Source organism: Callospermophilus lateralis, chromosome 11 (genome assembly GCF_048772815.1).
Source record: "Callospermophilus lateralis isolate mCalLat2 chromosome 11, mCalLat2.hap1, whole genome shotgun sequence".
Lineage (NCBI taxonomy): Eukaryota > Metazoa > Chordata > Mammalia > Rodentia > Sciuridae > Callospermophilus > Callospermophilus lateralis.
The window spans coordinates 49819813-49847215 of record NC_135315.1 but is presented as its reverse complement, the minus strand read 5'-3'; the positions used below and the strand labels follow the sequence as shown (position 1 = coordinate 49847215).

Sequence of the window (27403 nt, the reverse complement as noted above, 5' to 3'; positions counted from 1 at the left end):
TTGGCAGGGTACAGAAGGTGGTCCTCAGCTCACCTAGTAAACATCAAGCAGTAAGAAATTTGGGGACAGTGTTGTCTCCTTTGTTGTTCCTGCTCAGAGACCGCCCACTCTTCCTCTTGGGAGTGCTCTCTTTTAAGCCTCACTCTGCCTTTCCTTTACTTTCACCTCACCTTCACTTAAAGTTCTCTTTGCATGACTTTTGGTGCCTGACTTTAAATTTTCTTTTGTCAGAACACAAGAACTGAGGTTTGGAGCTAAGAACTTTTCCGATCTTCATGGCCATGGTGGTTCAGAAGATTCATGCTTATGTGTATGTGGAGTGTAGCAGTAGTGTTTTAGACTCTCCCAAACCAGTGCTGCTGTGATGTGCTGTACAGTGACGGGCTCTTCTGCAAAGTTTCCTCCTCCCAGCGTCCCACCCAACATGGAGGGCAACTCGCTCTACCCTTCCTTGAGGACTCTATCCTCCCTGGAATTAGAGGACAAAGAGCAGGCACCCACACTCACATTGGAACTCTTGCTGTTGATACCCCTCTTGGAGATCTTTTTGGCAAAGGAAGCAAGTGGGGAGTCAGCACAGGGGGCTCATTGTATAGAATTATTCTCTTAATCTCGTGTTCCCACAATTCTCATCTATGTGTCCCCTTAAATATTATGATTTTCCATTATTCTTGAAGTGATAGTCAGTGCAGTTAGAAAAGAATCAAGAGAACTAAATGCTTGAAAAAAATATGCACACTTACCAATATTTATATTAGCTCTCACTGTATATCTCCAATAACCAAGATATTTTACTGAAAATCCTTCTTTAGAAATCACAAAGAATTTAGTAAACATCCATTGCAAAATTGTCATACAAAGCTATCAATAACTTCTCTATGTATACATATTACCTGTCAAAAACACAAAAATGATCCCCTCCAAAACTGTCAAATGTCTAGAAGTAAAAATAGAAAGTAATATACAAGGAAAAAGTTAAAAGTCTATAAAATTCCACTAAGAAAACTTGAATAAATTGAAATACATTATTTATTTATAGTATATTAGATGACTGGAGAAATAGCCAACTCTCTCTCTCTCTCTCTCTCTCTATCTATCTATCTATCTCTATCTCTATCTCTATCTCTCTCTTTTGGAAAATTAGATGAAGTTAATATTGGCATTATTAGGAAGGTTTCTTTTAAAAGGTGGGGTTTTTTTGAAAGGTGGTGTTACCTCAACAATCAAATGGAGAACAATAAAATATTGCGGGAAAATGACATTAAATGAAAAAGACAAAATACAAATTATATACACACATATACACATACACACACACAGAAGTGTTGCTCAGGTAACTGAGAAGCAGGTGACATGATAAATCAAGATATGGGATAACATACAAATAAAGGACTTGGGTGGAACATAAAGAGCTCAAGATTGTGTGTGCTGAGATTGACGTGCCCACCAAGGAGAGATGTCCACTAGGTAGTTAAGAATGGCTGAAAGCTCTGGAGATTGGTCTTGGCTTCAGATGGAGATGTGGGGGTCAGAAAAACATATAAGAGGATGCCAAGGATGGGTCTGAGTGTCAGCAATTACAGGAAACAATGAAGGAAAAACAAACAGATAAAGGATTAAAACCTAGTCCATTCCATAGTGTTGCTAAGAGTTTAAGAAAAATAACTGGGTACAATGACTTGGGAGGCTGAGACAGGAGGATGGCAAATTTGAGGCTAGCCTCAGCAACCTAGAGAAACCATACTCAAAATTAAAAATACAAAAGACCAGGGATCTAGGTCAGTGGTAAAGCACTTCATTAACAAAAAGAAGGGAGGAAAGAAAGGAGGGAGGAAGGGATGCAGGGAGGGAAGGAAGAAAGAAGAAAGAAAAAAGAAATGATGTTCATTTTTTTTCAGAAATGGGAGAAGAATGAGAAGAAATGGAAATCAGATAGCCTGTGATCTTACACAGTTTCAACAACTAGCCCTCTTTGTGATGTGAGATGTTGAAGTTCTTTTCTATTCCCATTGAAGTGTCATAAAAGTAGGGGAAAAACATAAAATACATTCTCAAAGTTCAAAATACCAAACAGAAGAGAGGTGTTCTTACAAACTAAACTTTTTAACCAACCTCCAGTTACTCTTCCTATTACTGGGGACAAATAATAAAATTTCATATTAGGTAATCACCAGGATAAGAACAAAATGAAACATTATAGCAAAAGTATTAGAAATATCCACTTAAAAAAAGGAAAGATCCATTTAAGGTTAGGTCAAGTCAGAAAAATGAAAATAAATTGGGATGGGAGTGGGAAGAAGCCTTGAAGATAAAACAATGTGAAAATGTCTGCAGGAGATTATGCTTAGTGAAGCTAGCCAATCCCTAAAAAACAAATACCAAATGTCTTCTTTGATATAATGAGAGCAACTAAGAAAAGAGCAGGGAGGAAGAGCAGGAAGAAAAGATTAACGTTCAACAGAGACATGAGGTGGGAGGGAAAGAGAGAGAAAAGGGAAATTGCATGGAAACGGAGGGAGACCCTCATTGTTATACTAAATTACATATAAGAGGTTGTGAATGGAATGGGAAAATAAACAAGGTGAGAAATGAATTACAGTAGATGGGGTAGAGAGAGAAGATGGGAGGGGAGGGGAGGGGGGTAGTAGAGGATAGGAAAGACACAGAATACAACAGTTACTAGTGTGGCATTATGTAAAAATGTGAATGTGTAACCCATGTGATTCTGCAATCTGTACTTGGGGTAAAAAAGGGAGTTCATAACTCACTTGAAGCTAATGTATGCAAATGTATGAAATATGATAGGTCAAGAGCTTTGTAAGGTTTTCAACAACCAATAAAAAAAAAAAAGAAAAGAAAATGTCTGCAGGAGAAAATGTCCGTAAGAGATATTGGGGGAGATTGATAGTTGACATGTTTTGACCTTATTTAGTATTAACCTAAGATTATAGAGCACTACTTAAAATGACACTAGAGACAAAGTAGAGTTCTGGATAAAATTATAAGACCCTGGGATAACTTAAGGATGTAAGGCGTGGACAGCACATCAAAAAGTAATTCTTTTTAAAAATTTTTTAAAATTTTTTATTCATTTTAATTAGTTACACATGACAGTACAATGACCTTGGCATATCATACATTTGAATCACATGGGATACAGTGTCTAATTTTTCTGAGTGTACAGGTTACAGAATCACATTGGTCATGCATTCACATATATACACACAGTAATAATAATGTGTTTCATTCTACTATCAACAGTAATTCTTACACCTGGCTTTCCCAGGATCACTTGGGAAAGACAAAGAAAGGCAAAATCAGATCACCAAGATCCCCTTTCCTAGGTGAACTGCTCAGCCAAGCTTTCTCTCCTTTACATATTGAACCACTGTGTAGTGAGTGTGCTACGTCAACAAAGGTTCCCAAGGTGAGGGGAAAAACTCTGGAATAATATTCCAATATTAATATCCATACATTCACTGAAAAAAATGATATGAAAATCAGAAGTGTTTCCATCAAACACAGAAGGACTTTTTCTTCTTACAAAGGACTCTTCTTAGGGCTCCCTTCATGTCTCTGTTCCTCAGGCTGTAGATGAAGGGGTTCAGCATGGGAGTCACCACCGTGTACATCAGAGCCATGACAGTGTCTTTCACAGTAGAATTATTAGCTGATGGACATAAATAGAGGCCAATAATTGTCCCAAAGAACAGCGACACCACGGAAATGTGGGAGCCACACGTGGAGAAGGCCTTGTGAATACCACGGGAAGAAGGGACCTTGAGGATGGAGGAGAAAATTCGTGCATAGGATACAATAATGAGTAGGAATGGGAAGACAACAACGGGTCCTCCTATGATAAATATCACCAACTCATTGACATGGGTGTCAGAGCAGGCCAGCTTCAGCACAGCAGACAAGTCACAGAAAAAGTGGGGGATCACGTTGTCCACACAAAAAGACACTCTTGCCATGAGCAGGGTGTGCAACAGGGCATGGAGCATGGTCAGCACCCAGGACAGCACCACCAGGGAGAGACAGAGCTTGAGACTCATGATGGTGGTGTAGTGCAGAGGGAAGCAGATGGCCACATAGCGGTCATAGGCCATGGCCACTAGAAGGAAGCTCTCCAGGTCTCCAAAAAACAGGAAGAAGTACATTTGAGTCAGGCAGCCTGCATAGGGGATGGAGGGGACTTGACTCTGCATGTTCTGTAACAGTTTAGGAATGGTGACAGAGGAAAAGCAGAGGTCAGAGAAGGACAAGTTGCTGAGAAACAAATACATGGGTGTGTGCAGATGGGAGTCCAGGCGAATGAGGATGATGATGATGAGGTTCCCCAGGACAGTGGTAAGATACATGGAAAGGAACAAGGCATAGAAGAGGTTCTGGTGCTCTGGTTGGATGGGCAGGCCCAGGAGGAGGAACTCTGAGATGAGAGTTTGGTTCCTTCCTGTCATGCTCTGTCTCCAATCTCTGAAAGAGAAAACAACAGAGTCCTTTAGAAACTCAAATAAAAATACATATTTTTAAGATACATGACCTGTTAGGGGGTCTATCAAAAATATTTATTTCAAGAGCATGGGAAGATTAGATTAATTCTAGATAGGGAAGAGGGGTGGGAGGGAAAGGGAGGGGGCAGGGGATTAGCAAGGATGGTGGAATGTGATGGACATCATTATACAAAGTACATGTATGAAAACTTGAATTGGGTGTCAACATACTTTACATACAAACATATATGAAAAACTGTGGCATATATGTGTATTAAGAATTGTAATGCAAAAAAACCAAAGTACATGTATAAAGGCATAAATTGGCATGAACATACTTTATATACACAGATATGAAAAATTGTGCTCTATATGTGTAATAAGAATTGTAATGCATTCCTCTGTTGTTGTGTATTTTAAAATAATAATAAAAAATCAATAAAAAACAAGCCATAACAAAAAATATTTATTTCACTCTCTTTGTAATAATTATGATCTTATATCACAAATGTATATAATTAGAATCTTAAAAATAAGACGTAATTTATTTTCTTCACTTCTTTTTAAAATTTTTTTTTGTAGGTGGATAGAATGCCTTTATTATTTGTTTATTTTTATGTGGTGGGGAGGATCAAACCCAGTGCAAGCTCTTTGCCACCTAGCTACAGCCCCAGCCCAACTTCTTTTTAACAATGTACTATATTGCATACTTTTATAAACATTCCTATTTATTTGTTTCTGAGACACAAAATGTATGATTTTTTTTTTCTTTTCTTCCAGGCCAACAACCTTCAGTGATTATAACTGGGTCCTGCTTTTTCATGTCAATTCCTGACGTGGTAATATTCTTTAGGAATTTTTCTAAACTTTGCACTATTCTAATTCAACATATACTCCCAAGAAAAACTCATGTACTTCAAGGTTTCAAATATCATTTAAAACTCAGGTGTTGACCTCTTTCTATGCTACAGAACCCTATTTTAAGAATTAATGATTTTCTTCCCTTGAATGTACCACAGGTATAGTAAGTAAAACAGATCCCAAGTGAAATTCATAATCTCTTCCTGCTCCTTTCCCAACCCTGTCCTCCTGTCTCTCATATTAAGTAAAAGGAATTCAGGCTCAAACTCAGAAACCTAAGAGTTTTATTTCACTCACTCATTTCTCTCACTGTCCATACCCAACCCAGAAAGTCCTACAGAGTCTGCACTGCATTCTGAATTCATCCACTCTTTGTCCAAACATCACTACCTTAGACAAGCTGACCTCCTATGTCACTTGAACTGTGCGAACTGCCTCTTAAATTCCTGCTTCTAAGCTTCAATACCCTTCTCCTCCAAATACTTTCTTTTGCACTGTGACATTATAAGATGAAATCTGGTCATCCCTCTCTTCTGGTTACATCCAGTGATAGATTCTCAGTGCTCTTAAGAAAAAAGGCAAAGTTCCCTTCAGGAGCACAAAAGACACTTCATTACCTGATCCTTTCCCACTTCCTCAGCCTCTCCTCCTGGCTGCACAATGCCTCTTGCCTCCCCTGTCAGCAGTGCTGGGCTGAAGCCATCATTTCTAGGCTCCAGTGTTTCGCACTTGCTGTTTCTCCTGCCTCCCACCTGCTTTCCTTGCCTCCCTCTTCACCTGGCCTACCCCCTCATCTTTCAGGGGTATTACGTGGCACTTGCTAAGCTATCCTTGTATCGTGCTATAGTTTCCACAGCATCCTGGACTCATCTCATGGCACTCAGTGCCCTGATCCCTGGTTGACGGATGACTTCCCATTGATTAGGAACTCCATGAAGAAAAGTCAGGTCTGCCTCAGACTGCAGCAAGGCAAGCCCCTGGCATGGAGCCTGACGTGGTCAGTGTCCCATAAATACTTACTGACTGCCTTTCAGGCTGAGGCACGCATTCCTTCACCTTAAAAGACAGCAAAACTCTATCAAGTTAAAATTACCACTACTGTCAATTGTTTCCAGAACAAGAACTCAATTCTTAACCATTTAGCTATGCATTTTGACACCTGTTACAAACTTCATGGATGTAATTTTGCAAACATGGAAAACATCAGGGTACATTAGATCTACTGCTCATTTCACTACTTTGTATTGAGTTGGTCTAAAACTCCCTTTTTAAAAAAAGTTCCTAGGAACCTAGGAGGTTCCTACTCTTATTTTAGGTGTAAATGGACATAATACCTTCATTTTCTTGTTGTTGTTGTTTATTTTTATGTGGTGCTGAGAATCAAACCCAGGGCCTCACACATGCAAGGCCAGCACTCTACCACTGAGCTACAACCACAGCACCTCGTCTAAAAATCTTTTATGCTTCATTTCACCTTATGTCATTGATATTGGTGCGGGGAAAATGAATATGATGGTAATTTTAGAAATTATAGGGGAAACTAAAACAATTCTACCTTTAAACCCTTAACTTAAAGGTAAGTTCTTCCTCCACTATCCACAGCCCATGTGATGGTTAATTTCATGGTTAGTTTCATTTCCTTTCAACTCGGCTAGGCCCTGGTACCTAATGTGTAAGTCTTAGTTAGATTTTCATCTCTATGACCAAAATCCCTGACATAAGCAATTTAAAGGTGGAAAGTTTATTTTGGTTCACAGTTTAGGGTTTCCGTCCATGGATGTCTGGGCTCTGTTGCTATAGGCCTGAGGTAAGGCAGATCAAAATGATGTAAGGGTACGGTGAAGGAAAGCTGCTCAGCTCATGGCAGCCAGGAATCAGAAAGAGAGTAAGGAGGGAGGGAAGGGCCCAAAGATAAACTCCTTGCAGGGCTTGTCTCCAGTGACCTGTTTCCTCCATCTAGGTCCCACCTCCCTGCGGCCCATTCCACCCTCAATGGACTAATCCACTGATGAAGTCAGAGGCCTTATGATCCAATCACTTCCCCAAAGCCCCACCTCTAAACAAATGAGATTGGTGGCCATTCCAGATCCAAACCACACCACCTTGCTTTGGTCAAACACCAATCTAGATGGAACTGGGAAGGCATTGTAATATGACTAGCATTCAAATCAAAAACAAAATCACCCTTCATGGGGGGTGGGTTTCATACATTAAGTGAAAGCATTAAGAGGAAAGACTGAAGCCTGCTGAAGAGAAAAGGGTTCTGCTCCAGTTTGCCTTCAGACCCAAGATGGTAGCATCAACACTACTGGGCATCCTCTTTACTGACCTACACTGTAGATTTCAGACCTGCCAGTCCCCATGATCATGCGAGTTAATTCCTTAAAACGAATCTCTTTCTCACTCTTTATCCCTGTTCTTCTCTACCCCTTCCTCTTTATCTACACATATTTATCTGTGTAAATGGTCTGGTTCTGGTTTCTGAATAATTCTGACTCTAATTTAACCCTGTACTCCAAATCTGACAAAAGGAGAGGCATTAAGAGATGTAAGGAGCTCCTTAACTAAAAAAGACATAATGGAAGCCAACCACAGGGATCTTCACCCTGCTAGCGGTGTTTAATTCTGCTGCATTAGCAGTTTTTACACTTGAACATTATCTGCTGGCATTGCAATGGGAAGAAAATCTCTACTGCAAATCATATACCTAGTTTCTCAGAATTTTTCTTCCCTTGTAACTGAGGAAATTCCATCCCAGATGTCAAGAGTGTGACTAGGAATCACAAACAAGAGGCATTACTTTTAGCTGCTGTGCTGAGGATGGATTAACCTTCATGTCTCCCTGACCCATGAAATCAGGAATTCTCAGAGTGGGATGCACATAGGAATCAGTGAGGGCAGTGCTTCTAGACTTCAGTGGAAATGCAACTCACTTGGGCATAATGTTAAAATACTTATTCTGATATCATGGTTCAGATTTTATATTTTTCATAACACCCATAAAATGCCAATGCTTTGGTAGATGGACTGAACAGGAATAGGAAGGACAAACATTTAAAAAAAATACAGATTATTGGGTCTTCTCAGAAAAATCTAATCACAATTTCTCAAGGGGGCTGTGCAAAAATATATTAAAGTTTCACAGATGATTTTAAAAGAAAGCAAGACTGTAGAACTACTGCATTACAGCCAATCTAGTTCACAGAGCTGTCATTAGGTCGAAATGATATAATCTTGTTGTTGTATCATTAAGATGTACTGCACATTGATATTCACAAATTTTATTAATGATTAAACTGGTAAAGATTAAAAAAATACTTGTAGAATGTTGAGAAGATGTGAAAGAGAAGTATAGAACAGACAGGCCATCACATAAAAAGAAAACTACCCTGGAAAACTTATAACCTGGAAAAACTATACCTTCAAATTGAAAAAACATTACAGGTAAAATAAGAGGTGGTGCTTATTCTTAACTTACCTAGGATTTCTGAGAGTGACTCCAAGACCTAACCTGAGATTCGTCTCCCCTCATTCATTGTAGGCATGTGAAGTAAGAACCTCTATAGTCATAATCTGGGTCTACACCACTCCAGCTCATATCTCTCACTACTCATGGCTGCACCTAAGGGAACCGGCTCCCGATGGACTTCAGATCCTGGGATAACTAATTATAAACAAAGTAATTACTCAGGACCTCACTAAGACAAATCTCTCAGAGTCCTGCCGTTGTGAGTGATTATAGCCATAGATCACACCTGACTATACTTTGGGGAACACTGAGGATGGAAACAAGCTCAGGGATGGATGCTTAATCACTGGCTGCTTGGGGAATGGGCAGGAGTTCTGTGCTGGTGCAGCCTACTTGTTGGTGGATAAGGATGGTTGAAAAAATGCCATGAATGATTTAAAATGTCTTAGGAGCACAAAACTTTATACAAAAAGCAATCAGTGGCTTTAAGTAGATACCACCATGAAAGACGCATGCTTTAGATGGATCACATGGCAGTCTCTGACTGTAACTCAACTTCCTGTAAACAGGCCCAAGGAAAAACATGCTGCTACTGAGGCTCAGACTTCTATTATCCAACTGTATATATGCCGATATAAGGAAAGGACAGGAATAAGAAAAAAAGACAGGTGGTGTCCCTTCGCCGCTGGAAAGATGGATACCACAATGCTGAATTTGTGGAATCTGAGCAGCTTGTGCGCCGGGTGGAGATTCTCAGTGAAGGAAATGAATTCCAATTCATCCAGTTGGTAAAGGATTTTGAGGATTTCCAGAAGAAATGGTAGAGAACAGACCATGAGCTGGGGAAATACAAGGATCTTTTGAAGAAAGCAGAGACTGAGCGTAGTGCTCTGGATGTTAAACTAAAGCATGCATGAAATCAAGTGGATGTAGTGATCAAATGGAGACAGCAAGCTGAAGCTGACTGTGAAAAACTGGAACGGCAGATTCAGCTGATTCGAGAGATGCTCATGTGTGTCACATCTGGCAGCATTCAACTAAGCAAGGAGCAAAAATCAGCTTTGGCTTTTCTCAACAGAGGCCAACCATCCAGTGACAATGCTGGGAACAAAAGGCTGTCAACCATTGATGAATCTGATTCCATTTTATCAGGTATCAGCATGATAAGACTGATGAATCACTGGATTGGGATTCTTCTTTGGTGAAGAATTTCAAATTGAAGAAGAGAGAAAAGAGGCACTCCAATAGCCGACAGTTTGTTAATGGACCCCCTGGTCTTATAAAGAAAACTCATTCCATTGGCTCCATAGTAGACCAGGGAAATGAATCCATAGTTGCAAAGACTATAGTAACTACCCATTGAAGCTGTGTCCACTGTTGAAACTGTGCTATATGTGACAAGGAGCCAAAGGAAAACAGGTACTTTACAACCTTGGAACAGTGACTCCACCCTGAGCAGTAGACCTCTGGAGTCAAAAACCGAGAATGAGAGTTCAGGCACACCACAGAGTAACGGAGGGATACGCCTGCATGACTTTGTCTCTAAGACGGTTATTAAACCTGAATCCTGTGTTCCGTGTGGGAAACGGATAAAATGTGGCAAGCTGTCTCTGAAGTGTCGAGATTACCGTGTGGTTTCTCATCCAGAATGTCGGGACTGCTGTCCCCTTCCCTGCATTCCTACTCTGATAGAAACACCTGTCAAGATTGGAGAAGGAATGCTGGCTGATTTTTGTGTCCCAAACTTCTCCAATGATTCCCTCTATTGTTGTCCACTGTGTAAATGAAATTGAGCAGAGAGGGCTAACTGAGACAGGTTTGTATAGGATTTTAGGCTGTGGTCGGACAGTGAAAGAGCTGAAAGAGAAATTCCTCAGAGTGAAAACCGTACCCCTTCTCAGCAAAGTGAATGATATCCATGCCACCTGTAGCCTTCTAAAAGACTTCCTTTGAAACCTCAAAGAACCCCTTCTAACCTTTAGGCTAAACAAAGTCTTCATGGAAGCTGCAGAAATCACAGATGAAGATGACATCAGGCTGTTGGTGAACAACCCCAGGCCAAAAGGGACACATTAGCCTTCCTCATGATTCACTTGCAGAGAGTGGCTCAGAGTCCAAACACTAAAATGGATGTTGCCAATCTGGCTAAAGTCTTTGGTCCTACAATTGTTGCCCATGCTGTACCCAATCTAGACCCAGTGACAATGTCACAGAACATCAAGCGTCGATCCAAGGTGGTAGAATGCCTGCTTTCACTGCCCCTGGAATATTGGAGTCAGTTCATGATGGTGGAGCAAGAGAACATTGATCCCCTGCATGTTATTGAAAACTCAAATGCCTTTTCAACACCATAGACACCAGATATTAAAGTGAGCTTACTGGGGCCCATGACTAGTCCTGAGCACCAGTTTCTCAAGACTCCTTCATCCAGCTCCCAGTCCCTGAGTCCACTCTACCCTCACCAAGAAAACTCCCATATTTGGGAGCAAAAGCAAGTCTGCCACCAACCTAGGACGACAAGGCAACTTTTTTGCTCCTCCAACTTTTTTTGCTCAAGTTAAGTCATGTCTGTCTGTTACATCCAGCATTTACCAACTGCAGGAAAGGGCACACCTGTACTCTCTGCTCTGCAGCCTCCTGTAATACTTTGAGCATTCTCCAGGCTTTTAATCAAGTTTAATTGTGCATGTATAATGTATAAATAATATATATATATATATATTATTTATACATATGTATGTATGTGTATATATATATATTCCCCCCCAAAAAGAAAAAGACAAACACATCCACATCATATCCAATACTTTCTCAGGTCAAGATAGAAAAAGAAGCCCAGATTCCACATTATTTAGTTACTTTTGCCTCCTTACCTCTCTAGGAAAACCCTCATAGCACCCATCATCAACACCCTCCCAAACACTCTCCATATATGCCAGATGACCTCCTAATGTCATGGTCTATGTCCCTGAAATCAATTACAAGGCCAGACCATCATTTATATTTCCTTCTTCCACTGCCTGTTCCCAGTACCCCTTGTACTTGGAAGTCACCCACTGAATGAAGTTCTGTGCATAGTGATACAGTGCAAGATGCATTCCTAGGGAATGTGCAACCCCAAGAGTCTGGCCTTTATTGGGTTATTATAGATTATGTTAGCATTTATTTCTAGACATGAAAATAGAATGAGGTACCTGAAAATTGTCCCAGGCTTTCAGACTCAATCCTCCCTACTCTGGTTGTCTTCAAACAAACTTTTCCTTGATAACAGTATCAATCACCTCTGCTCTTTGTGCGTTGGTTTACTAACAACCGAGAGAGAGAGAGAGAGAGAGAGAGAGAGAGAGAGAGAGAGGGAGAGACTGTATAATAGACTCAATTTCCAAATTAGTGAGACAGTTGTTATATTCCTGGCAGAAGAGCACATGCGTTGAGAACAAACATTTTGATACACCATTTTAAGTTCATCAGTCTCATCTCTTAGTTCAGCCACAGCTGCAGGAACCAGCTCTGCACTGGCTTCAAACAGCTTGAGTGGATGCAACTTGACATCACCTTCCTTCAATCCTTCTCCACCGGCTCCTTAATTTTTGTTCTGAACTTTTGTTCTGGGACTTTTTTTTTTTTTTTTGTACAGGGGATTGAACTCAGGTGCACTCAATCCCTGGGCCACATCCCCAGCCTTTTTCTTATGTCATTTAGAGACAGGGTCTCACTGAGTTGCTTAGTGCCTCACCAAATTGCTGAGGCTGGCTTTGAACTCACCATCCTCCTGCCTCAGCTTTCCAAACTGCTAGGATTATAGGTGTGCACCGCTGTGCCTGGTTCTGGGAATTTTCTGAGAAAAATGTCATGGGAGCTCTCCTCAAAGATACATTTTAAGTTAATTATTTTAGAGAATGAGAGGAATGAAGTGAGGGTTTTATTAGCCTAAGAAATCTGTTTTTTCCATCATCATTTGTTAGAAAGGCTATATTTATTGATTTGCCTTAGTTACAGTATTAAAATTTAATGAAGGATATAAGAGTGAATCTAGTTCTGCACTTTACGCTATTCTGCCTCTCAATACTGATATATGTTTCTATCTTTAATATCACACTTCCTCAATTATTGTCACTTAATAGACTGGAAATAAGAGATGTGAAACTTCCTATTTTGCTCATCTCTTCCAAAACTGATTTTAATTTCTAGCTTCTTTGCCTTCACACATAAATTCTATAATGAGATCGTCAATTTGTTCACAAAAAAATCTTGTTGGAATTAGGCTTGGAATTTTGCTAAATCTTGAGGTACGTTTTTGAAGAGTTAACATCTTAAGAATATTGAGTCTTCCAGTCCAGACCGTAGTATGCATTTCCATTTCTTACATCTTTTGTTTCTTTAATCAGCGTTTTGTAGTTTTAAGACACAATCAATAGTTCCACTTATCCATATTCTCATTTTTCCGTTTTCAATTACTTCCACTAAACCACAGTCCTACAATATTTAATGGAAAATTCCAGAAGTAAACGATTCACAAGTTTTCAACTACATGCCATTTGAGTAGCATGATGAACTCTTGTGCTGCCCTGCTCCATGCTGCTAGGGATCTGAAAAATACCTTTTCCAGCATATCTGGGCTGTTTATGCTACCCATCTGCTAGTCTCTTATCATATCAACTATGATGGTATTTCAGTGAAATAAGTAAAACTTGCATAATAAACTTTAGTAAAGCTCAAGTAGATCTCCAAGTAAATCTTACATAGTAGTCTAACACTACATTCCAATGTCTATGTCACTCACCTCACTTCATCTCACCACGCAGGCACTGTTAACAGCTCACATCATCACAAGCAGAAAGGGAAGATATTTTGAGGGAGACAGAGAACACTCAGATAACTTTTATTACAACATTGGCATAGTTGTTCTATTTAAATGGTTATTATAGTTAACAGTCAGGTGTGATCAGTGGCTGGAATCAGTCACCATAATGGACTTTGAGAATTTGTCTTGAAGAGGTTCTAGATAATTACTTTGTGCTTAATGAGTTAGGCCCGAATCTGGACTTCCCTGGGATATAAGTCTCTCGGGCCCATGGATGGCTAAAAGGTGAGACATGAGAAGGGATGGCAGAGACACATGATGACTACAAAGGATGATACTTCATAGGCTTATAATGAATAAAGGGGAGCAGGACCTTGGGTCAGACATCCTGGGTAAGATGTGAATATGCCAGGTTGTGTGATATTCTACAAAGTAACTTTTCAGGTATGATAACTTTTCTCTTTTCCACCTACCTGCCTTCCAAGACTTTGCCACAGTATAGAAATATTTTAACTAAAGTTCATCACTTATAACACTTTTTATTAATAAAAAACTGTTCATTAATGTTACTTACTGTGCAGTGAATCCTCAAAGATCACAACATTTTGACATACCAGACCTGAAAGATAGGGTTCAGTGCAGTAACAGTTCTTAACCTTTCTTTATTTTACATTCACCTGAGGAACTTTAAAAAGCTTTGCACAAGTCACTTCACAGAAATTCCAGTTAAATTATCTGAAGGTGCTCAGTAATCTGCGTTTGAAGGGAATGTGTGTGTTTGCTATTCAAGCGCAGTCCAGTGATCACAGTCAGGCAGAGAAAATCCAACACTCCTTCTGTGACAGAAGCAAACAGATAAGTATTTAGGAAAGAATGGGCTCCTGAAACATGTTGAAAAGAAGATGAGGAAAAAGTAATAAATGATCATAGAGATTAAAGACACTTATAAGGTCATAATTATTGTGATGGTGGTGAGATCCATTATTGTAGAACACGTAAACACTGTGTATGAGAAAAAAAATGATCATTTTCACTTAGGCCTTATTGTTTCTCTTAAAGGTATTGGAGACAGATAATAATGGTAAAGAGCCAAACTCTCATCTCGAGTTCCTCCTCCTGGGCCTGCTCATCCAGCCAGAGCACCAGAACCTCTTTTATGCCCTGTTCCTGGCCATGTATCTTACCACCGTCCTGGGGAACCTCCTCATTATTGTCCTCATTCTCCTGGACTACTATCTCCACGCACCCATGTATTTATTTCTCAGCAATTTGTTCTTCTGTGACCTCTGGTTTCCTCTGTGACCATTCCTGAACTGTTGCAGAACATTCAGAGTCAAGATTCATCCATCCCCTATGCAGGCTTCCTGACCAAAATTTACTTCTTCCTTTTTTTCTGGAGGCCTTGGAAACTTCATCCTTGTGGCCATGGCCTATGACCGCTATGTGGCCATCTGCTTCCCCCTGCACTACACCACCATCATGAGCCCCAAGCTCTGTCTCTCCCTGGTGGTGCTGTCCTGGGTGCTGACCATGTTTTACTCCTTGTTGCATATGCTGCTCATTCCCAGATTGTCCTTCTGTGTAGACAATGTGATCCCACACTCTTTCTGTGAAATATCTGCCTTTCTTAAGCTGGCCTGCTCTGACTCATGTTAATGAGTGGTGCTGTTTATTATAGCAGGAACTGTTGTTTTCATCCCATTCCTACTCATTCTTGTGTCCCATGTAAGCATTGTGTCCTCCATTCTCAAGGTCTCTTCTGCTCGAGGTATCCATAAGGCCTTCTCCACCTGTGGCTCCCACCTCTCTGTGGTGTCACTATTCTATGGGACAGTCATTGATCTGTACTTATGTCCATCAGCTAATAAATCTAATGTACATGATGGTCACTCCCATGCTGAACCCCTTCATCTACAGCCTGAGGAACAGAGACATAAAGGGGGCCCTAGGAAGAGTCCTTTGTAAGAAGAAAATTCCCTTCTCTGTGTGAAGGGGTTTTAATATAATTTTCACATTAATATTATAATTGATATTAATATTGAAATCTTTTCCCAGATTTTTCTCTCACCATGGGAACTTCAGTTTAAGTAACATACTACATACTTGTTCAATAGGCAAAAGAAAGTATGTTTAGCTGACCAGTTAACTAGGAAAGGTGGCCCTGGGGACCTGGCTTTGCCTTCCTATTTATCTTTCCCAAGTGATGCTGGAAAAGCCTATAAATATCATGAGTTTGAAGCCAGTCTCAGCAACTTAGTGAGGCCCTAAGCAACTTAGTGACACCCTGTCTTTAAATAAAAATTTTAAAACGGCTGAGGATGTGGCTTAGTAGTTGAGCACCCCTGGGTTCAATCTCCAGTAACTTCCCTCCCCAAGAAAAAGACATACTTCTGATGAACTAAAGGAAATGGGAAAATTCTTAAGACACATACACCTTGAATTATGAAGAAATAAAAAACCTGAAGAGACCAATAACAAGCAGCAAATTTTAATCTGTAATAAAAACCCTTCCATCAAAGAAAAGCTCAGGACTCCCATGACTTCATTGTCAAATTGCACAAAACATTTAAGAATTCCTCATATTTTCCCCAAAAATTAAAATGGAAGAATTCTTGCAAACATATTCTATGAGACCAGCATTACCTTGACCCCCAAACTGGAAAAAAAATACAAAAAGAAAAGAATAGAAAGAAAGAAAGAAAACCGTAGGTCAATATTCTAGACGAACATTGCAATAGTCCTTAACTAAATACTAGAAGATTAAATCCAACAGCACACTATAAAGATTGCCACCATGGATCAAGTAGGATCAAGTATCCCAGAGGTTCAAGGATAGTTCAACATACATAAATAAATAAACTTGATACATTATGTTATGATTTAGATATGTAGTGTCCTTCAAAAACTCATGTGTAAGGTAATGCAAGAAAGTTTAGAAGTCAAATGATTGCTTTATTAGAGCTTTAACCTAGTCAGTGCAGAAATCTCCTGATCCGGATTTACTGGGTAGTAACTGTAGGCAGGTAGCATGTGGCTGGAGGACATGGTCTTGTAGGGCATGCCTTAGGGATCTCTCTCTCTCTCTCTCTCTCTCTCTCTCTCTCTCTCTCTCTCTCTCTCCCCCCACCCCACCCCCCGCTCCACTTCTACCATGATGTTCAGCCCCACCTTGCATCCAGAGCAATGGAGTCAGTCATCTGTGGACCAAAACTTCTAAAATTGTGAGTGCCAAACAAAATTTTCCTCCTCTAAAATTGTTCTTTACAGGTCTTTTGTTCACAACAGTAAAAAGAGCTGACTAAAATATACTTCATCAACAGAATGAAAGACAAAAACAATGCAGAAAATTCACTTGACAACATTTAACACTTTATAATAAAAATCTTCAATAATAAATATCTTGAACAAATCCTGCCTAGAAGGTATGCAACTCAACTAAATAAAGACCATTTACCATAAGCCAACAGTTAATATTATACCGAATGAGGAGAAGCTGAAAGCATTTGCTCTAAGATCTGGAACAAGACAAGGATGCCCATTTTTGCAACTTTTATTCAATACATTTTAAAATTATCGAACCCAGTACCTACCACTGAGCCACAACCCCAGCCCTTGTTGTGGTTTTGGTTTGCAATTCCTTGGTACTTTGTGATATTGAGTATTTTTGTGTGTGTGTGTGCGTGTTGGACATTTTTCTTCATTTTGCAAATCAGGTTATTTGTTTCTTTTGGTGTTGGGTTTTGAAGTTTATTATATATTGTGTGTGTTGACATCTTGCCAGATGTATAGTTTGAGAATATATTCTCCTATTCTTTAGGCTGTCTCTTCATTCTGTTGTTTCCTTTGCTATGCAAAAGTTTTTTTAGTTTGATGTAATCTCATTTGTCTATTTTTTATTTTGTTTCCTGTGCTTGCGTAGTTTTGTGTCAAAAATCCTTACCAATTCCAATGTTCTGATCTTCCCCTATATTTTCTCCTAGTAATTTCATAGTTCCAGGTCTTGTATTTATTTCATTAACTTCTTTTGAGAGTATTATTATAAATGGTGAGAGATAGAGATCTAGTTTCATTCTTCTGAATGTGGCTATCCAATTTCCCCAGTACCATTTATAAAGAGACTCGGATCCTTTCTCAAATGTGTTTTCTTAACACCTTTGTCAAAAGTTAGTAGGCTGCAGATACATAAATTTACTTCCAGGCTCTCTATTCTGTTTCAATGGTCTATGTGTCTCTTTTTGTGCTAATGCCATGCAGTTTTGATTACTCCAGCTCCATAGTATGGTTTGAAGTCGGGTAGCACAACACCTAATGCTTTGTTCTTTTGTTCAACATGATTTTGACTCTTCAGGCTTTTTGCCATTTCATATAAAATTTAGAATTGTATTTTCTAGTTATGTAAAGAATATTACAGGTATTTTGGTAGGGATTAAAGGAAAGTAGAATTTCTAAGAGCTATTTGAAAAGCTGGAAATATAAGGTATAAGGAAACATAAATTCCATATCTACCAGATTTCAATATGTATTTTTAAATCTCTGTGAATAAAACAGTGTTTATGTAGACACAAAAAACAAAAATAAAAAGATCAAGAAACTAGGAAGGATTTGAAGAAATGCTCATATATGGGAACTTTTTATGATGAATATATTTTTTAAAATCAATGTCATAAAATGCAGTACTCAAAAGCACTGGATAATTGACATGGTAAATCAATTTCTTACTGAGAGTGCTGTCTTTTATGGCTTAAAAAGCTAAATATAAACTATAATTTATGAAAAAATTTACTACAAGTAAATACTTAAACTCATGCAAAACTCAGAATAATAATAATAATAATAAGAAGAAGAAGAAGAAGAAGAAGAAGAAGACACATATAAGACCACATTTTTTAAATAGAAACTTTTCTAAGACAAATAATAACAAGTTTGATAGAGAAGTAATAGCTGCAATGAGTCTAATAGATACATGATTAAAATCCAGAATAAGTGTGTGTATTACCTTCAAATACTCTAGTAAGAAGAAGACATACAGAATATAGAAATGTACAAAGAATATGGGCAGAATTCATAAACAGTGTGAAAAAATGTTTAACGTTAGTGTTAATCAGGAAAAACAATACTTGATCATCAAGTAAAGTATGCAAATTCATAACTGATTAACCTGTGATAACATCAAGAACAAGGGCACTTTTCAATTTTCTTGAAGTACAATTTGCATAGAAGGAAATGCAACCAGTTTAAGCATCCAGTTCAAGGAGTTTTGAGTGTAACCTCCACCCAGTCCAAATCAAGCAGATACCTCAAAATTCTCTGTAAACCCTTGAACCACATTTCTACCTTCTTCCACCAATCTGATTTTTGTCTATGGGCTTTCTTTCACTACAGTGTAGATTTGCCTGTTTTGAACTTCATATATACGGAATCACTTAGTATATACACTTTTGTGTCTGGCCTCTTCAACTCTACCTAATATTTTATAAATTCAAACATGTAATTTTGTGTATCAGTAGTTTTTTTCCTTTGATTTATGAACAGCATTCCAGTGCATAAATATATATGATTTTTTCAATCATTCACCGTTTGATAGGTTTGGGGATGTACCCATTTTTGAAGGTCATAAAATCATTAAAAATGCTATCCTTCTCCCTAATGGAATTATCCAGGTAACTTAGCAAAAACTCAAATGAGATTCAATTTTGTTCATTGATCTACAAGTATCCTGATCCTATAGATTTTGAATCCTTAATCCTGTAAATGTTATGTGTTATATTTATTGATTTGTGCATGTTGAATCATCCTTGTATTCTAGGGATAAATTCCACTTGGTCATGGAGAATGATCCTTTTAATGTGTTGTTGAGTACAATTTTCCACTAGATTTTTTGAGAATTTTTTCATTCATATATTCATCAGGGATATGGACCTGTAATTTCATTTTCTTGTAGTATCCTTATGAGACTTTTCTATCAGGGTAAAGTGAATTTAGAATACTCCATCCTCTTACTTTCTGGAAAAGTTTGAGAAATACTTGTGTTAGTTCTTCTTTAAATGTTTGGTAGAATTCAATATTGAAGGCATCATATCTGGGATTTTTCCTGAAGGAAGACATCAATACTGATTCAATTTTCTTCCTAGTCATTGGTCTATTTAGAATATATACTTCTGCCAGGCATGGTGGCACATGCCTATAATCCTAGCCACTCAAGAGGATTGAGATTTCCAAGCCAGCCTCAACAACTTAGTAAGGCCCTAAACAACTTAGCAAGACCCTGACTATAAATAAAATTTTTAAAAGGACTGGGGATGTATCTCAGTAGCTGAGTGACCTGGGTTCAACCAAAAAAATTATATATATATATATACACAAACACACACACACACACACACACACACATATATATATATATAGAGAGAGAGAGAGAAATTAATTAATAATTTATTCTAATTAGGTATATATGATAGCAGAATGCATTTTGATTCACGGTAACAATTGTACACAATTGCAGCACAACTTTTTATTTCTCTGGTTGTACATGATGTAGTGTTACATAATATGTGCAGTCATACATGTACCTAGGGCAATGATGTCCATCTCATTCCAACAACTTTCTTGACCCCATTCCCCCTCCCCTCCCCTTCCTCCCCTTTGCCCAATCACATTTCCTCCATTTTTTCCATGCCCACCCCCGCCACGGGTCAGCATCCACTTATCAGAGAGCACATTCGGCCTTTGGTATTTGGGATTGGCTTACTTTTCTTAGCATAATATTCTCTAACTCCATCCATTTACCTGCAAATGCAATAATTTTATTCTCTTTTAATGCTGAGTAATATTCCATTGTGTATATATACCATAGTTTCTTATTCATTCATCTATTGAAGGGCATCTAGGTTGGTTCCACACTTTAGCTATTGTGAATTGAGCTGCTATAAACATTGATGTGGCTGTGTTACTATAGTATGATGATTTTAGGTCCTTTGGGTATAGACGGAGGAGTGGGATAGCTCAGTCAAATGGTTGTTCCTTTCCAAGTTTTCTGAGGAATCTCCATACTGCTTTCCATAGTGGTTGCACCAATTTGCAGTCCCACCAGCAATGTATGAGTGTGCCCTTTCCCCCACACTCTCACCAAAACTTGTTATTTATTCTTGATAACGTGCCTTTCTGACTAGCATGAGATGATATCTTAGTGTATAAGATCATGAGATAGAGTAGATCATTAGAGTAGTTTTGGTTTGCATTTCTCTAATTACTAAAGATGTTGAACACTTTTTCATGTATTTGTTGATTGATTGTATATCTTTTTCAGAGAAGTATCTGTTCAGCTCCTTAGCCCATTTATTTATTGGGTTTTTGTTGTTGTGGTGGTGGTGGTTGTTAAGTTTTTTAAGTTCTTTATTAGTGCTATATCTGACATGCATGTGGCAAAAATTTGCTCCCAAAATGTAGGCTCTCTCCTCATCTCATTGATTGTTTCTTTGGCTGAGAAGAAGCTTTTTAGTTTGAATCCATCCAATTTATTGATTCTTGATTTTATTTCTTGCACCTTAGGAGTCTTGTTAAGAAAGTCAGGGCCTAAACTGATGTGATAAAGATTGGACTGCTTTTTCCTCTATTAGGCACAGGGTCTCTGGTCTAATTAGACCACAGATCTCTGGTCTAATTCCTAGGTCCTTTATCCACTTTGAATTGAGTTTTGTGCATGGTAAGGGTAGAGAGATAGGGGTTTAGTTTTATTTTGCTGCATATGGATTTCTAGTTTTCCCAGTACCACTTGTTGAAGAGTCTATCTTTTCTCCAATGTATATTTTTGGCACCTTTGTCTAGTATGAGACAACCATATCCATATCTATGTGGGTTTGTCTCTGTGTCTATTTTGGTGCTAATACCATGCTATTTTTGTTACTATAACTTTGTAGTATTGTTTAAGGTCTAGTATTGTGATGCCTCCTGCTTCATTCTACTAGCTAAGGATTGCTTTGGCTAGTCTAGGTTTCTTATTTTTCCAAATTAATTTCATGATTGCTTTTTCTATTTCTATAAGGAATGACATTGAGATTTGAATTGGATTGCATTTAATCTGTATAGTGATTTGAGTAGTATAGCCATTTTGACAATATTATTTTTGCCTATCCAAGAGCATGGGAGATGTTTCCATCTTCCAAGGACTTCTCTTCATTTTCTTTCTTTAGTGTTCTGTAGTTTTCATTATAGAAGTCTTTTAACTCTTCTGTTAAATTGATTCCCAAGTATTTTTTGTGAGGCTATTATGAATGGATAGTTTTCCTAATTTCTCCTTCAGGGTATGGTTTTGTGCATGGTAAGGGTAGAGAGATAGGGGTTTAGTTTTATTTTGTTTTTAAGTTGATCTAGTTAAGATTTCTCAGTTGTATTCATCCATTTGAAAAATAAAATATTATTTTGATATTTTCTATCATATTTACAGTCTCTATTTCATTTATTTCCCATCTGATCCAAACACTTTCTACTGCCTTTTGATTTGCTTTTTGTTTTTCTTATTTCTGAAGTTTAAATTTTAGATTATTTATGTGACTTTCATGTTTTAAAGTGTGTGTTGATTGCTGTAAACTTTAGCTTTAGAGTAAATCTTAAAATTGGGTGGTGTTATTCATTACTGTTATTCTTCTACAATATCGTGTTCACTATTCTATGTCTCTTGCCTCTCCATATAAGTATGAAATAAATTTACTTAAATCCATGACATAACATGCTGCAATTTTTATTAGGCTCGTGTAGAATCTATAAATCAACTTGAAAGAACTGACATATTAACAATGTTTTCTCTTCAATGAATATAAACTATCTCTCCATATATTTAGTTTTCCTTTATATCTTTCATCATAATTTTGTAGCTTTCCTCATGTACATTTTATGTATAATTTTAGATTTATAAAGTACTATATTTTGGAGAAATGCAAATGTAAATGGTACTTGTAGTAATGTTGAATTTCACATGATCACTGTTGGTATAGTAAATAAATTGGTTTTTGAATATTAACACTGCATCATACAACCTGGAAACAATCATTTATTAGCTACTGTTGTTTTTGTTGAATTTTTGGATTTACCACTTAGAAAATCATATCCTCTTTACACAGGGACAGCTTTACTTCTTCTTTCCCAGTATCTGGACTGTTTACCTATTTTTCTTCTCTCATCACATTGCTAGAACTTCTAGTGTATGCTGAAAAGTAGTGGTGATAAACAATATGCTTACTTTGTTTATGTTTTTGGTGAGAATATTTCAATTTTCTCACCATTAACTGGGATATTAGCTGCATATTTTTGGTAGCTACTCTTTATGAAGTCCAGGAAATTCATATCTATACCTATCTTACTGAGAGTGGTTTCAGGAGAGGGTATTGAATGTTTGTCCAATGATGTTTTCTGTATGTGTTGATTTGCTCATGTGTTTTTTGTCATTACCCTGTGATGTGATAGATTGCATTATGGACTTTTCAAAATATATTTTTAGTTGTAGCTGGGGACAATATCTTCATTTTATTTATTTATTTTTATGTGGTGCTGAGGATCAAACCCAGTGCCTCATGCATGCAAGGCAAGCTCTCTACCACTGAGCCACAACCCCAGCCCTATATTATGGACTTTTGAATGTTGTATGACTCTTGTACAGTGGGGATAAATCTCACTCATCATGGTATATAGTACTTTTTATATGTTATATATGGTTGCATTCTACTTGCTTGCATGTTGTTGAGAATTTTTGCATCTTCATTCATGATAGATATTAAACTGTACTTGGAATGTCTGATATTATGGTAATTCTGTTCTCAGAATGAATTAGGAAGTATCCCCTCTGTATTTTTTTTATTCTAATAGAGGTTGCAGAGAATTTGTTTAATTTCCTCCTTAAATGTTGAAAGAAAATACCATGAATCTACTTGGGCCTGGTGCTTTCTGTTTTGGTAGGTAAGTTAGTACTCATTGGCTCAATTTTCTTCTTGGGAGCCTTTAGAAAGGTTTTGTCTTTCAAGGAATTGGTCCCTTTGATCTGGATTATCAAATTTGTGGGAATAGAATTGCTCATAGGATCCTTGTATTACCCATTCACTCTTTATGGTATCTGTGTGATATGTCTTATTTCCTTCCTGGTCTTAGTAATTTATGTTCTCTCTCCTTTTTTTCTTAGTCAGCCTTTATAAAGGCTTATCAGTTTTATGTTAAAGAAACAGACTTTGTTTTCTTTGATTTTCTCAACTGATTTCCTATTTTCAATCTCATTGATTTCTACTGTAATTTGTATTCTTTTATTTCTTCTGCATACTTTGAATTTAATTCACTCTTCTTTCTTTAGTTTCCTAAGCTGTGAGTGTGAATGATTGACTTTAGAGCTATCTTCTCCTCCAATATAAGTATTCAGTGGTGTAAGTTTATCACTAAATATTTTGCTTTTACTGCATTCCAAAATTGTAAATAAGTTTTCTGTTCCTTTTTATTGGGCTCAGAAAATTTTAAGGAATAATATATATTCTTGGAAAATTTACCCCTTTTATTATTAGTGATAAATAGCAAGAAAAAGGACTAAAATATACATATATAATTAACTACAATATTAAACCACATCTCTTCATAGATAACATGATTGTTTATGAACAATCCCCCAAAAATCTAAGAAAAGGCATAGAATAAGTGATTGTTAATGACATCATAGATTGCAATGCCAACATATTAAAAAGTAATGAAAATTACTTTAATACTTAAAATAAAACCAAATCACTAAATAACTAGTTATAAACTTTACAAAATATAAGTGTCCCCTTATTCAGGGAATACATTTCAGTAACCCCAGTGCACGCATGAAATCAGAGATGGTAATGACCATCTACATATACTACTTTTTTCATATATGTGCTGACCTATGACAAAAGTTAATTTACAAATTAGGCACAAGAAAAGATTAATAACCATAACTAATAATAAAACAGAACAATTATAGCAATGTAGTATAATATATTGCTCTTCTCTCTCCCATTTATGTGTGTGTATCTGTGTATAATATATATTCATTTTTCTTCTTCCTGTTATGCTGTGTCATGATAAATGCCTACAAGATGACATGATGTGAGGTGAATGGCATACTTTGTAATGTATCATTCAGCTATGATGTAATGTTTAACTGATATGTAAGACTTATTCTGTGAGGTTTACTTACTGCACTGCATGCTACAACACTCAATGGGACACATGAGATGACCAAAGGTAATTAACAACTGCATAGCACATACAGCGAGGACATGATGGACAAAGGAATTATGAAAATCCCTAGAATGTTGGAGGAGAATGGTGCAAGATTTCATCATGTTGCTCAGAATAATCAAGAAAGTGTGATATTAGAGAAAAGATAGGAAAAATACCATCTGGACTGAGAATACAGAATATCATAAAGAGTGCACAAAAAGATCCACTTATACATTATATACTGATTTTTAACACAGATGCAGAGGCAACTCAGTGGAATAATTCTTTCCCAAAAAATGGTACTGGAAAAATCACATTCCAGGGCTGGGGTTGTAGTGCTTGCCTCGCATGCTTGAGGCCCTGGGTTCAATCCTCAACACCACATAAAAATAAATAAATAAAAATAAAGATATTGTGTCCATCTACAACTAAAAAATATTCTAAAAATTCTTATAAAAAAGCCACATTTCGATATGCAAAAAATCCTCAATCCATTCCTCTTACTCTCTAAAATAATTAACTCAAAATGGGTCATAGACCCTAATATTTGTTTGAGTGCTGAGTAGAGTTCCCACAATGTGTTTCTCCGGAGTCAGAGAAGTCCCAGAGCAAGAATCAAGGAGCAGCTGGAGCAGGATTGAAGTGAAGTGATCCTGAGTTGCATCTATGAAAGCTAGATGAGGTCAGTGCAGAGTAGTTCCTGCAGCTGTGACAGAAATGAGAGATGAGTTTGATAGAACCTAAAATGGTGTGTTAAAGTATGTAGTTCTCATAGTGTGTTCTCATAGCCTTTTTGCCAGGGGATGTCTACCACACAGCTGTTTATTTTGGTTCTTAATGTAAACCAATGTACAGATGAGAGGTGTCATTCTACCTTGGGTGATTGACCCTGAAATCAAGGGAACACTGCTCTGCACACCTGGAAAACAAGGTCTGTGTCTGAAATCCTGGGAAATGCCTTGAGTACCATGTTTCCGTGTCCAAAAATAAATGTGAATATAAACCATAACAATCCAATAAAGGCAAGAACAATAAGGGCACAGATTCTCTAGGAATGAAAGTTTACCTTATATCGCTAGGTACATCAACTCACCCAGCTGACGACTGCCTAGTTAAAGGAACAGAAATGATAAAAAAAAAAAAACAGCTATGGCCCTGTGAACAATTGCAGGGACAGAGAACATTAGGCCTTAGGAGGTCACTGGATATATATGGAGAGTGGTTGGGATGATGGGTGCTATCAGTCTTCTCCTGGAGAGGTAACAAGGAAGAAGTAACTGAATGGGGTGAGAATCTGGGCTCATTTTTCTACCTTGACCAGAAAAAGAATTGAACATTGATATGGAGGAGCTCATCCTTTCTCTTATCCGTGTCATTTCCTTATATAGGCATATAAATAAGGTTGGATAATAGATTTCTGATGCTGTTAGCAGCATTTACCTCTCCTAGGTCCTGTTTAGGTAGAGTTGTGTCATGGCCACTTTGGTATTTTTTCCCAAAGAACATGACTTCCATGGTGGTGCTCTGCTTGAAAGCTACTGATGGCTTCCTCTTAAGCTTTTTATGCCTAAGAAATTTGAAATCACTCTCAGTCAGGTCCTTGATTACTTTCATGAATTTTCCAAACTTCCCATCTCAAAGAAGTAGGGTCCACCAGCACAGGACTCCTGTGCTGCCCATTCCCTAATGGGCATTAATTAAGCATCTGTCCCTGAGCTGACCATCCCTACCTTTTCCCAAAGTATAGACACTTCTGATCAGTGGCTATAATCAGTCACCATACAGGACTCTGAGGGAATTTGTCCTGGATTGTCCTGGGTAATTACTTTGGTTTAATGAGCTTTGCCAGAATCTGGACTCCTGGGATGCACAGCCTCTTAGGACTAAGGATGGCAGAAAGAAGATACAGTAGAAAGGTTGGTGTAGTTAGGTTATAACTGCAGAGGCTGTTATTTTCTCTGGCTATAATGAATAAAGGGGCTATGTTCTTGGGTCAGGGCCCTGGAGTCACCCTCAGACAGCCTGGGTAAGTTGGCAGAAGGGAGAATGAGCTGGTGCCTTTCCAACCCTAGGGTCCTGATTCCCTGGTTGAATGATGTTCTGCAACATAATTTTTAGGCTTGATAACTTTCCTTTTTTCCACTTAAGTGCCTCCAAAGACATTGCCACATTACAGGAACACTTTGATTAATATTCATCACTGATAATCCTTTTCTTAATATAATGTTCATTAATGTTAAAGTATAATGTATTCTCAAAGATTAGAACATTTTGACATAATAATATCTATGCAAGGCAGGAGTCATCTGAAGAGCTTTAAAAAGTTTAGCAAAGCCTACCTTCAGAGATTATTATTAAATTAATTTGAAATGGTTCAGTGATCTGTATTTTTTGTGGGAACATACATATTTGGTTAGTCAACTGCAGACCATTGACCACAGAATTGATGTCACCAGGGTATTCTTTAAAATGTATAGTCTGAGCTACAGAAACAGAATTAGTGTTTTAACAAAATTTACACATTATTTGCATGTATATTGAACTTTAGAAACACTGCCT

General features: G+C 37.7%; 1 protein-coding gene and 2 pseudogenes across 1 annotated transcript; 2 read left to right on the top strand and 1 right to left on the bottom strand.

Annotated features, from left to right (window-relative positions):
- Nucleotides 1–3515: 3515 nt before the first annotated feature.
- Nucleotides 3516–4460, bottom strand: LOC143642223 (olfactory receptor 1468). Its single transcript, XM_077110475.1, has one exon. The coding sequence runs from the start codon at nucleotides 4458–4460 to the stop codon at nucleotides 3516–3518; it is 945 nt and encodes a 314-aa protein (XP_076966590.1).
- A 5056-nt stretch (nucleotides 4461–9516) lies between these two features.
- Nucleotides 9517–11466, top strand: LOC143408849 (rac GTPase-activating protein 1 pseudogene; annotated as a pseudogene).
- A 2566-nt stretch (nucleotides 11467–14032) lies between these two features.
- LOC143642306 (olfactory receptor 1-like) lies at nucleotides 14033–15617 on the top strand (annotated as a pseudogene).
- Nucleotides 15618–27403: the final 11786 nt, after the last annotated feature.